The sequence below is a fragment of the Prenolepis imparis genome, unplaced genomic scaffold (genome assembly GCF_030444845.1).
Source record: "Prenolepis imparis isolate NDT839.2.m4 unplaced genomic scaffold, iyPreImpa1.0 SCAF_12, whole genome shotgun sequence".
Classification (NCBI taxonomy): Eukaryota; Metazoa; Arthropoda; class Insecta; order Hymenoptera; family Formicidae; genus Prenolepis; species Prenolepis imparis.
In genome coordinates, this window is record NW_028141170.1 from 9,642,417 (window position 1) to 9,656,455 (window position 14,039).

The 14,039-nt window shown below is 38.1% G+C and overlaps 1 protein-coding gene across 2 annotated transcripts in view; it reads left to right on the top strand.

The window, feature by feature from the left end:
• Positions 1-14,039, top strand: part of Gukh (NHS actin remodeling regulator GUK-holder) — a 199,329-nt gene that overhangs the window by 99,083 nt on the left and 86,207 nt on the right. Inside the window, exon 1 of one of the 2 annotated variants that reach the window (XM_083051087.1) lies at positions 5,576-6,405. The exons of the other annotated variant lie outside the window; for it this stretch is intronic. Coding sequence (XP_082907213.1) covers positions 6,117-6,405 — 289 coding nt within the window. The 5' untranslated portion in view covers positions 5,576-6,116. Of the gene's footprint in view, positions 1-5,575; positions 6,406-14,039 lie in introns of those variants that run through there. 2 annotated transcript variants of the gene reach the window in all.

Sequence of the window (14,039 nt, forward strand, 5' to 3'; positions counted from 1 at the left end):
CAGAGGGTACTCCAGAGTGGCACAGAGGCTGGTAGCTGGTGGGTGGCTCGGCGGCTTGGTAGGGAGACAAGAAAGCCGGAGTGGGAAGCTGCAATGGTGGGGGAGGGAGAGAAAGATGAACGGGAGCGAGAGAGATAGCTCGCAGGTTGCAACTTTGTGCATTGGAAGAGCGAGAGGGAGAAAGAGAGACGAAGGAACCCAACGAGGGGGAAGGAAGAGGGACCAAGGGGGAAATGCGACGCGAAGAGGGGAAGTGCAGCGTGCTCGTCGCAGCATCTAACGGGTGGGCGGGAAAAGGGGTATATATGCTGTACCCCTCTTCCCAGGAGGGGGTTTAGACATCAACGCTGCGCGCAGGAACCCACGAGGAGGGAATTCGCACGCGGTGCATCTCTTCTCTCCCTTCTCCCCCCTCGTCCCATTTTCTCTTCCTCTTCCCTTTCTCGCAACCCTCGGTTTCTCCCTCTCTCTTTCTCTCTCTCTCTCTCTTCGTTTCCTCGGCTCGATTTTGCGGCAACCCTTCCGGTATTTTTTCGTACGTATAAATCGCTATGTGTCGCGACTTGTAGAATCCGAAGATTCCCAACGAATGGCCTGATCGAAATAACTCGGCCTGTTGTTTTCCAGTTTGCGTGCCTATCGAATGGTACAGGCGTCCCCCCCGAAAGGCCCCGGTGAACCCGTGAAACATTCCTGAATACAACATTGTTGCATCTCGCAGCCGAACGCGGATTCTTCGTCTCGCCGAGATATTTAGACGATCGGATACACATCCTTGGTTCTCCTTCGCAGCTTACAGAATCCCGAATCTCTACAAAGATATTTCTTCTTATCCTTTCTCGTTTAATATCATATACACACATGAGAGAGAACGGGATACAAAATATTATATTACATGCAGGATTTTTTAAAGTTGTGAATGACCGTAAATATTAAACGCGAATTAATCTTACAATCGTCAACTGATGAATGTGCGTTTCTCGGAATAAATTTAAGTCTCGCAAAATTTCCACAAAAGAGAACTTTCGGATATTTTTAGAAGAGCGCATAAATGTGTGTTTTAATAGTTTCGAATATATTCACTTTTTTTTTTTTTTTTTTAAGAAAAGGAATCCCATTTTTGAAGACAGATACAAAGGACCGGAATTTCAAACAACTTTTTTTGAAAATTCATACTTTTGACATAATTTATAGACGTCGTGCTCGCAGAGTTGTGACGAGGGAGGCTGACGTCCAGCGAGCTGCTCGATCGCCCGTAAAAAAAATATATATAAAAATACCGTCTCGATTAAATACACTTTCCGTCACAACAGATTCCTCGGCCCTTTTGCGCGCTCTTAATTATTCGCCGAATACGCAATGTTGTCGAGCTCCGAATAGCTCCGGAACCCTTCGACTCCTTCGTAATTCACTTCTGTCCTTCAATTCGGCCATTGTCCGAGGTCTGTTGACAATAAACCCCGCGCGCGCGGAAGATATATTTCCCTCTCCCACCTCCCCCATTCGTTTCCGTTCGTAAAAAGAAGTCGGCAGGAAAGGGCAGCAGGTAAATCCGGCCATTGCAACCCGGTTGAAACAAGAAACGCGCCTGGTTTTAAGGACCAAACGTTGCGCTACGTATTCGAGTTCGTCCTGTGTGGGCAGTCGGGGATCCCCGGCTAACTTAAGGGGCGCTGTCACCGCGTGTAATTATGCACTCTGAACCTTCGATTGTCCGGTCGGATATCCCATCGGAGAGCACCCATTGCTCAATGTTGTTTGCGCATGAGCTAAAAACAGCGTGGCCTGTAACTCGTATATATATATATATGTACATACATACGATAGGTACGGTCGTCCGAACATACCGGAGCTAAGAATAGAAGATGAATGGATCCTTAAGGATCCTTACATGATCGAATAATTGTACAAACAATGTTCGATTCGTGCAACTTGGTGTCGTTGCATTTTCGATCGGGTTTAGCGCATTTTAAATTATACTTATATAAAGAATTCTGTCAAGGTTAAGCTCGTTTGAGAGATTTACGCTGACAATGAATCGCATTATACGAAAGAAGAGGAATGAGATTGATAATAGACGGAAAATTCAATGTGGGGATGAAAACCTAGTGGAATTAACTCAAATTCGAAGAGCGATCAGCGTTGAAAAATTCCAGGAAAATTATAATTCACGATATGATAAGATTTCACCAGCTGCGTCAATTCGCTTTAATTAAAATTTTCAAGATGTAATCATTTCTGCTTCATTTGATAACTATAATATTTAAAAACATATTCTATATTCTATCTTGTTCTGTCCTAGATTTTACATTATATAACATTTAAATATTTTAAACAAAATATTTAAATAAGAATTTAGAGAAAAGAAATATCATTAAAAAAATTGAAGTATATATTTTCTTATAAACTCAAGGAAAATTATAATATATTCATAATACAATAAGATTTCATCAGCTGATTTTACCGTTAATTCGCTTTAGAATTTTTCAAGACGTAAATTTCTTTGATAACTATAATATTTAAAAACATACACTATATTCTATCTTGTATCCTATCCTATACTCTTATATTTTATATTCTATAATATAATATTTAAACATTTTAGAAAAAATGTTAAATGTTGAAGTATATATTTTCTTATGAATTCGAGGAAAATTATATATTCATAATACAATAAGATTTCATCAGCTGATTCTGCGTTCTGCGTTAATTCGCTTTAATTGAATTTTTCAAAACGTAATCAGTCTTGCTTTCTTAGATAACTATAATATTTAAAAAACGTATCCTATATTCTATCTGATCCCCTATCCTATACTCTTTTATATTCTATATTCTACATGTATAACATTTAAATATTGTAGACAGTGTTTAAACAAAAATTTAGAGAAAAGAGTATTTTAAAAAAAATTAAAATATATATTTTTTTTCTTATAAATTGCATATGTGACTCATGCTTAATAAAATGTCAACGTCGAATAATAAATTTATATTGGCATTGAGCAGTAATAATTTGATAAAAAAGAAATAAAATGAGACTGAAATTTCTGTAAGGCCTTCAATTTTTATTTCGACTGTACTTTTTCGTGGAATCCGTTTGATTCATGCCGATCACTAAGCATGCATCTCTTTCACGAAGAACTGAGATACGCGCTGGATAATAAAGAACTGAGGAACACGATTTTAGCATCCTTAAGTAGTCCGCGGCCTAATCATTTTCAAGTACCATTCTGATAAAGTCCGGCCGAAAAAGCGCATAAAAAAGCACATACAAGCTGTTTGCTTCGAGAACAACATAACGTTCGGTCCTTAAAATCTTTTTAAATCGGTACATTGTGGCATGTATAATCTTATCCTATAGGTAAGTAAGTAAGTACTCTTTCAGGTTCATTGGTCCGAATGAACACCAAACATATAATCAATTGATTTCGAGTTTCGTACAGTGTTTCAACTAATTTTCGATGGCATAAAAACAGATTCCTACATTTTTAAATTCATTCTCAAAATCACTCACTCGTTTAATCATTAATCGTTTTATCATTAACAATCATGTCTGTCTAATGCTTTCATCTCATATTGATATTAAATTCTATATCGCGTTAAACAAATATGAAAATGTTAACAAATAAAATTGAAAATTAAAATTAATTGACTATCTGTGGCTTTAAATGTGAAAAACTTTGTGTCGCAAAATTTACTTGAATTTTATAAACTAAAGATATATGTATAGACGTTCTTTGAAAATTTATATGGCATCTATCTATTATTTCGCTCGTTTGACATTTTTTACATTCCGTAAAATTAGGTTGTTCGACGCGTTTTACGGGGAGGCGATCGCTTCTCCCGACGAAAGATAGATCTCCGGAGAGGAGAGTCATCCCCGAGCACTCGCGCTAAGTGCGGGACTTTATCGTGTGAAATTGCGCACATGCGGCGCGCAAATTAAGGCGAGGCGAAAGAAAAGCGCCGGTAATCCTCGCCCATTACACCGACCCGCCCAAGGATAATATAAGTTTGGACTATCAATTACATCAAGCCCAATTCCGGCTAGCTTACTTTACGCCGAATCGAATCCCGCGTCCCTATATGGCTCCCTGGTATTGTCCGTTAAATTTGTTACGCTAACGAGCGTTGTGCGCACTCGTCGAGTTGTTACCGCCGCTGTAACTTTTTGTTTAGTTGGCTATGAAAATAAACGCGAATTACGACGTTCGTTAACTCGATCGGCGGCGGCTATCGCGGATCGATAGTTTGCGCGTATGCAGGACACGTCTCTCGCTAAGTTAGAATAGCACCAGGTCGTCCACCAGTGAAGTTTCTGCGCGAGGATGGACGTGTAATTGGGGATCGCATGTATCTTGTTATTCTTTGCGATTAATATAAAATATAAAGAAGCTTATACACGTACAAAGAGAGAGAGAGAGAGAGGGAGGGAGAGAGCTCTTTTTAAATATTTTTAGCCCTGTGGGCGCATTACGGGTGCCTCATATTGTAACCATTGATGGGGATATCTGGTTCATTCTAAAATGGTGCCTCGCGAAGAATGTCACGCGGACGTTCAAGTTTTTATTGCATCGGTGATTTGATATCATCAATTTCCGGTGTGATGTAGACATGTCGTAGATATTTCGTCTCTGATGCACTATGCATAGCATCCAACAATTACTTGCTCATACATTGTTCATGTTGTTTTTTTTATCAATTAACATGTACATCGAAGCTCTCCCGTTAATCGAGAAGATAAAAAATTTAGAAAATTCCATTTCGGTATCCTTAATTGAGTAACTTTAACACACAATAAAATGCTTTTTAATTTTTCTTAATTTCGAGTGAATATTAATCTTACTTATTATTTTATACATGTATAAAATAATTTATCATCATTTTTTAAAAATTTCTTATTTTCACGAGAAGGGCGATAATTTTCTGGAGTTTGAATCAACACTTACGGTTAGTGTGTAACATATCGACGAAACCTGTCGCAGGATAAGATGCTTTATTCGCTACTTTCGACAACTCAGCTTCAAGTTACAGAATATGCAACACCTAGAATGTGTAGCTTCCGAAGATCCTTCAGTTTCTACATTATTCATTGTTGGTTAAGCCAACATGATGCAGGAACTTTGTATTAATATTTTATCATTTGCATATTTCATGAATTTACGTTAATTTGTTTAAATATATTCTACATTTTTATTATATATTTTAAATGTAAAATAATACGAGAGAAATATTGTAGCGTTATTCATTGTTGGTTAAAACTAACACGATGCAGGAGCTAAATGTTTCACATTAATATTTCATTATTTGCGTACTTCATGAATTTATGATATGTCGAAATGTGTTTTAATTTTAATATTTCTTTTTTATTTTATTTTATTTTATATTTTAAATATAAAATGAGGGAGAGAAAGCAATGTAGCGGCAGTAGATATCTTTCTCGAAAGCCAGGGTCGGCAGATGGCGATGGCGGCATGTCTGACGATCAAAGGCGGCTTTCGCACGAGAACTTGAATGGGAGAACCAGCCGGCTGGTCGGCGACTGGTCGCCAAACCGGCCGGCACTTCGCGTAGCATCGTCGCGGCGCGCGGTACGTTCGACCGACCCTCTCACCGTCACCGTCGTGTTTTCTTTTTTTTTTTTTTCACATTTACCTCGTGTCCCCGAATCTACCTGAACCCGCCGTCCCACAGAAAATCTCATCGCGCGCGAAAGAATCTCGCGGTTCGAAAGATCCCTAACCGCGAGGATGATGGTGTCGCACCCAAGATCCCCGGCGAGAGTCTTTCTCGCGATCGCGCGCGAATCCTGATCGATCCGAATCGAATTTCTCGCGGTTCGACCGAGAGTGTGCGGAGTGAAAGTGCCGAGAGGGTAAGGAGAAAAAAATAGAAACAAGAGAGAGAGAGAGAGAGAGGAGGGATATAGTGAAGGAGGTTGAAAAGTGACGGCTTCATGGAGTCGCGTAGTCGGCGCCGCGTCGGAACCGCGGCGGGATTCGGCCGCGGAACCGCGTGCGGCGACCGCGACGACGCGGTGCCCCGGTGATGGATGAGGGGGACCCGACATTAGAGTGTGTTATGCGCGAGTGCGGTTCACTGCGTTCGACGTCGTCGTGATGCCGTTTGTGATGCGAAAAGTGGAGCCGCGGCACCTGTGCCGCGGCCACGTGCCCGCGGGCTCGCATCCGGGGTGGCCGGTGGGCGCCGAGCTCGAGGCGGTGGCGAACGGCGCCCTTACCAGCTCCCTCAAGCAGCTGGCCTCTTTGCTCACCGTCGCGGAGGACATCTTCGCGGGCCTCACCGCCGAGCTGGGCCAGGTCGCCGATAGGAGCGGTCACCTGCGTCGCAAGATCGACATGATCGAGGAGCGACTGGGCACTGTTGATCCCAAGAAGATACCAGTCCGTGAGTATCTGTCCGGCGAGCACTAGAACTTTTTCTCTTTTTCTCACCGAGGATTAAGGATTTTCGGATTAAAGGATTTTCAGCTGGAGACGACGGTTTTATGGGTGTAATTGGCTACTTTGAGTGACGAAATCGCGATTGTTGGTTCGGATTGACAATAGCGATCGTCGAGATAATAGGATTAGGAAGATTGAAATTGGTTATAATTATGTCATTAGTGCGACATGGAAAATCTGCTTCAGGTTATTGAATAAAATTAAGATCTCGGCAAATTACTAGGGGGATATACGATGTAATGCTCTCACGCTCGAGTTGCTGCAATTGCATAAGGCAACTCTCGATGATTACGATATTTTTTCGCGTCCTACGTAAGATCCGTAATTTTTCGTATAATATTTACATTTTAATACATTGCTGTCATTAAATTTGATCGACAGGCGATCGAAAGGCAAGCAAGAGTTCAGATTTCTTCTACTTTCTTTTAGATTTTTTAATAAAAAGTTTAATGAAGTATTAAGAATTTAATGAAGTAATTATTTCTTCGGAAAAGTATGCAAATCGATTTCTCTCCCTCGATTTCGAATGTGACGTATTAACGTTATCACGGCGTTATTACCTTTGGCAACTCTCTCTCTACCTATCGAAAGGACGCTAATTGTAAGGGACAACATTTCATCTCAATTTCACGGAGGATAGCGGAGAAAACGAGAAGAGAGCAGTAGAAAAGATTGAGTTGATGAAGAGACGAACGCGGTGAAGAGGTTTTCACTTTGTGGGGAAAACATTCCCGGGGGTTACCTGGCCTTATGGCACCGTGGGAAACGGATCATAAGAAGGTGCCGAAAGCGAGTTTCATCCAAGAAGAGAGATTAAGCTCCGGGTGGTGTTGCCAACACAAAGCATCTCTTATTCTCGGTGTCCTTTTTTTATTTTTAAACGTTTTTCACGGAGGCAAGAAACAAGGTAACATCTAAAGACGGAGGTGCAAGGGCCGGAGTTAATGAGTCGCTCGAAGCTATTCACTTTGGTCCACCTCCGAGAATGTAATAAAGGATAGATAGTGCGCGAGCTGAATGTAAATGCTATTCAAAGAGTATCTGTGAAATGTGTGTAGAATGTAGCATTTTTAATCGCGCGTTTTGAACGCTACGTTTATAATTATCGATTTTAAATTATCGACTTTAGTTCATCTCCAAAAGTTTTATAGCAGACTAAATTAATAAATTCATGAAATGATTATTAAACAGTGCACAATGCATGAAAATAAAAATAAAGATAAATAAATGTGGATACCATAAATAGACTGCTTTATCTTCTTTGCTATAATAGAAGAAAAGAATTTAAATTTTTTACGTAGCAAACTCAAAGTGACAAATCAGTCTCATTAAAGTTAAGTGCTCTTGTTGATTCTTTTTTCTACACTGTAGATCAATGTTCTTTCTATCTAGATAACTTGAAGTAGTTTGGTAAAAAAAAAAAGATTTTAAAGATCAACTAACAGAATTCTCACGTTAACTCACGTTTTTTTCAAGCTCCGTTACAACCGTAAAATAGAGAAAACCACGATTTTATCACAGCGCGTAACAATGGCGTGTTTTCTCTCACGTGTCGACACATTTTAATTTAATTCTTCATTCCTCCGATGCAATTGCATTATCATAGGTAATTTCAAACGGGAAACTAAAAGAAACATTTTGCATTCTCACTTGTACTAAATCTGAAAAAATATTCACTTTTGATATTATATCTTATTAAGAAATTAAAATCCATCTTTAATGCAGTGTAATTCAATGTAGGACGAATTGCTCTTATTCATTCTGATGTAATTAATTAATCGCTCCGTCAAAAATCGCAAGTATATTGCGAATATTGTCATGGTATCTACTTTTGACGAAATATTCGATATTCATCTATGGCTACCATAGGCAAACAGCTGAGGCTTCTTTCTTCTCCCTCCCTAGGGAATCGGTAGTTCGAAAATGCCCGTAGGAAAGAACCCACGCTTTTTTCCCGCCTCCTATGCCATGAGGTTCTGCAAAGGCGCTTCTAGCTAAGACAGCTGACTCAGGTAATCGCCGGGACAAACGGCATCGGGCTTCGGAGTTTTCTCCGTGGGGCGGCGAGAATTTTAATTCCCAAGGGTGAACAGGGAAGAAGCAGATAAAATAACGTCTGCCAGACGTAATGTAATACCGGTGCGTTTCGAATATATTCGATTTGACGAGGAGGAGAGCCCTTTCTCTCTCTCATTCTTATATCGATTATCAAAATAGAGCGAGATATTAAAATTTATTTTTAAAGATTTATATATATTTCAGTTTTGAAATCTCTTCGTCTATTAAAGCTACGTCTTATTTGATGATTTTGATTTATGTACTCGCGATAATAAAATCAACGCAACACACATTGTCAATTACATTATTCATTATTTTTATATATAGGATTAGATATACGCTTTGCAGGATTATTAAGACATCATTGCGGCGCGATTAATAAATTATTACATCCGCTAGATAATATTCCCGTGCGCCGACATCCAGCATAACTTCTCCCGAAGCTACACGAGAGAGCCGCGAGCACCGGTTGAAAGTATAGTTAGCCTTGAACCTTCAGGCTCAAGTATCTCGCTAGGGATATCGCAAATCCCGGTGAAATCAGAATTTACATTCCCGGGGGCACATCGAGGTCGAGAGAGAGGAAAGCAAAATATTGACATGTAAACATGTCATACGTTACTAGTTTGCATACAATACAACGTAAACCGAGCTTTATGTAGCTAACACTTTTAATCATAAATTCGCAAAATTATTGAAAACTATGCATTATTCATATAGCTCATAAGATTACTTGGCAAAGGAACATAAAAATGAAAATTGACTGTATTTTTAAAAATTGTGCAAGCTCAGGATTCAATAAATTAGATTGAGCTCAGAATCAATAGAAACGAGATACATACATAAATTTGTATTCTCCGGTAATTTAAACGAATAAAACATTTTTATTTGTCAATCGATATCAAATTTGTGAGAATAGTGGTCAGACAAATTTTTATAAAAATGTAGAATAAATTTTTTTTAACTTCGGAAATCTGATATTATTAATGTGCAATATTGCGGCGAGCGTCGAGAGGACAGAGCAGTCGGCTGGCTTCTGCGGAAATGACCACGCGCAGGATGTGGTTCGACCTGGTCGAGCAGGTTCACGAGTATTACGAACTACAAGCGAGCAGTTAGCTTGATGGGGCTTCCCATATCGACTTCGCGAAAATGCACTTTTATTCCTTCTTACTCGTACTTGTACTGACAGTAAAGTTGTTCTTTATACCTTTCAGACTTTTTCATATGAAAAGAGACGCCGCAGTATATAAATTTCTCCTCTCTAGACTTTTATTAGAAATTTCTTTTCACTTTTTTTTCAACGCTGCATTTAAAAATACAGCCATGATTTATTTTCATTACCATGTTAACGATTTTCTCTTCCGCGGATAAAACACTTATTCCAGAAGATGGGGTTTATTTTCACGCGTAAGTAGTTGGTTTATCGTATACAAGAACGCGAAACTCTAATAGCCTCGTCCTTCCCTCTTGAATAAATACACTGATATTTTGAATTTACTCCTGTCTTTTTAAGACAGATATACGAAATCCTTGTAATCGAACCCTGGTTTATAAAATCGATATAATCCATTTCATACAAATTGCGAATATGATATGTCCGAAGGAGAGAAAAAAAAAACAAATAAAATCATAAGTAAAAATAAAAATCATAACTTAGTTTTAAATTAACTTAATACTGTAAAAAGAAAAACAGGAGTTCGAACATAATTTTTTCAAATTACCATTATCAATAATCTTTCAAAAAATATCACGACTGTTATATAATTTCACTTTAATGTACAACGTTAAATTTCATATTATATTTGAAGTTAAAAAATTTGCCGCGTCAGCTGTTTGACTCGTTTGGAATTTTTACGCACTTTTTCCCTCTTCACCCCATGAATCCCGCCGTGGATATCAAGCGAGGACCCCCGTGCACGAATAATAACGACGCGGACGGAAATAAAAGTGGGCCGCAACGGTCCTCGGCTGCAGCCCCGTCTCCGGTTTTTCACCACCCCTCGTCTCGTTGCTTCCTTTATTTCCTCGGCCGGCTTCTTACGCTTACTTCCGGTTGCCAGCTGGCATCGAAGAGCAGGAGGGGGATCATCGAGCGATAGGACGGAGGGTAGGTACGAGAGAAAGCAGGGGCAGGGACACTTTCCCGCTTAATTTTAGCTTGGCTTAACACCCAGGCACGTGCTTCGAATAAAACTTCTCTTTACCGCGTTAAAGTATATATCGCTATAAAACAAGTTCGTTCCTGGCTAGATAAGATACGCTCCCCCTCGCAGACATCGGCAAAATATATTAAAAACCTGTAGTAAAGTTTTATCGAAAAGTAATGAAATTTGATGATAATATGTATAAACCCAGATAAAATCACATACAAAAATTTGTGAATATATATATATATAATATTTATGAAAGCCTCCATAAATATTTGAATCATATTAGAGATAAGTGTATAATATATTTAAATCATTATCCTTTGCAAGTATTTAGTTGGTTGCTCACACAGATAATAATGAAAGGTTTGTTTGTGGATTAAAAATAAGTGAGGAAGATGATTCTAAGTGAATGATTGTAATGATTAAATTAATGTTTCCGTGTATACGAATACGCGAAGTGATAACATATATTTTTACGACACACGTATAATTCAAATACATACGTGTCTTATCCTATATAATCCCAGTTATCTTTCTCACAGTGGTAACTGTAAAAAAGGCAACAGCAAGGAGAAAATAATGAGTACATCTCACGGACGCGAGGAATTTCTCCTTCGGGTTCGTGTTATATCCTTTTCCCTGTTTTTTTTTTTTTTTATTCCTCTTTCGGAGATAGCGAGTATATTTCCTCGAGCAGCCACTTTAACAGCCCTCCTCATCTTACACCACGTGCTTGTAAGAAGGGAACAGATGCCTCTTGATGATCGCAGGGTATTTTCGGTGGTCACGATTTCTGTCTTGGGAACGAACGAGAACCAAATGCGAACCGACTCGAGCAGCCACGACTCCACCTTTACGACTTTTCCCAGCTGCGAATACGTTCTCGCGAGATTCTAGGAATGTTAATAAAAATTTCACGTCAAATTTAGAGAACGCTCGAAACGAATCTTTAATATTAGTGGTAACATTTGATTGCTCTTCCTAGAATCGCGCTTTGAAAAACGAAAAAATTCCGTATTCTAATTTATTTCGCAATTTTATCTGGAATTTTTTCGTCCGGTTCTCTCTCATCCATCCCATTCTATATCCCGGGTTTCGTAACTCGAATACCGGTTTCGGACGACCTTTCTCGCGCGTCCAGGTACCGCGTCGAACGACCTATAATCGTCGAGGTCTTGGAAGAATTCGCAGAATGCGATTATATCGACGATAATGCAATTAATCGCGATTTCCCGGCGTTTCCGCCATTTTACACATGTGTAAACGCGACGCAGTAAACCGTTCGATCATCAATCAATCGTACAAGGAGCTGGAGATCTGGTGGAAGAGCCGCGAGGAAGCGAGTTAAACCTATCATTGTTTAATTAATCATCTCGACTCGCACACCTGCCCTCGCGCATTACGAACCTATTATTAAGCACCATTACTCGCCTACATCTACCTGCCAAAGCCCTTTCGCGACCTTTGACTTCTCTCCTAGAGAAGAGATAGACAGAGCAGAGAGAATTTCGATGTGCAGTTTACGAATTCCTTTCGATCCTCGACGCTTCGCATTTCTACCGAGTCTGACATTAATCTCGAAAGCTTGGCGATTCAGCATTGTATATTAAATAATTAAAATATATTTAACAATTTTATATTAATTACATTTATAATAATTATCTATAAACCATATTCTTTATAATAATTTTCTATAAAAGAAAATTTATGTAAATATAAAATAATTCTGAATCGATGTAAAAACGACAAGAAAAATATCTACAAGAAATTTTTATTGTGATTTGTCGATGTAAAAAAAATGTTACATTTTACATGAGTGGCAAATAAAAGTTGGAATAGTTTAAATTTAAAATTTAATATCTGCACTGAAAAAAAAGATTATTTAATTCAACTAATATTTAGTTGAATACGTTCAAATAAATCATTTATTTGAAACAAATAAATATTTATTTGCTTTGAAAAGGATTTTCTTATATCAAATAAATATTTGTCATATCAAATCAATATTATTTACTTTCAAATAAATGATTTATTTGAACGTATTCAACTAAATATTAGTTGAATTAAATAATCTTTTTTTTCAGTGTGTAAAAAAATATTTTTTAATCATTTGAATTATTTATAAAAATTATACATCACCTTATAAGTTAGTTACAGCTTTCTCAAACATGTCTGATAAAGGCGCGGCAGAAAGAGCAATTTCTAGTACCTATCGTCCACGACTGGCGTGAAACGTTAGTCTGTTAGACGTTACGTTATCGCACGATTATCCCCTGTGAAAGAGTAACGACCCCGTTACTCAAACGTTTCTGTTTACAATTCACGTGCGCGCCGATGATAACTTGCAAGTTGCGTTTCACTAACTAAGGCCTGCGAGTGCGTTCGCTCGTCAAGCTTTGCGTGACGAAACGCACTGACATTCTCTAAGACATGATTTCTATACAAATAGCCGCTTAATTTCAACGAACGAACGGTATTTTTTATCATATTAAATCTTTTGAGAATTTCTCTGTGTGTCCTAAATTTTTCTCTAAGGAAACCTTCTATCTTTGTGCAGTAAAAGTTATATGTTATTTATGATCCTTTTATGCGGAAGGAAAATGGCCTGAATTTTTTGAAACAAATATATATCCACTCTCTAATGAGGGACAGAACTCTCATAGAAATTATTTGCTTTATTTTTTATAAACATTCCCGTGCTTATTATTTATAAGGGTATTCTTATTTATTGTTTGCTATATATTATATATTTCAGTGCAATATTTTCTCCGAGATTTTCTAACTTTGGGAAAATTCTTATTTCTATTATAGCAGAAATGTTGCATTGAGAGATAATATTTTTCATCGTTTATTTTTCCACGAGAAAGTACAGAACGGTAAAGTGATTATAACTATCTAAATGAGCAGGGAAGAATCTTTAGACGTTATACGTGACTGAATAGCGTGAAGAAGTCGATGTTAAGGACGTCAAAGTCAAGTGAACTTACTGTGGCCCGCTCTTCATATAGATTGTCAATTACACTTAAATGGTTTTATCCTTTCAATCTATTCGTTTATACAAGCATACACTACAAGTATGGTGCTCTTATATTATTAATTCCGTTATGTTGATGCATGCACAATTTAAATATCTTTTCGTCGTATGCAAGCTGGGATCAAAAGGCACTAATCATTTTTAAGATATAAGCGCTTAATAATCGAGCTCTTGAACGCAGATAAATAAGGATAATAATATAATAAATATTGAGCTATTGGAAATTAATTATGTCAATCGGATTTAAATATGACATTTATTTGCCAAAAAATTTAAAGGAATTAAAATTTAGAAATTGCGGGATAATTTTTTAGTTCCTAATTTTTGGAGATT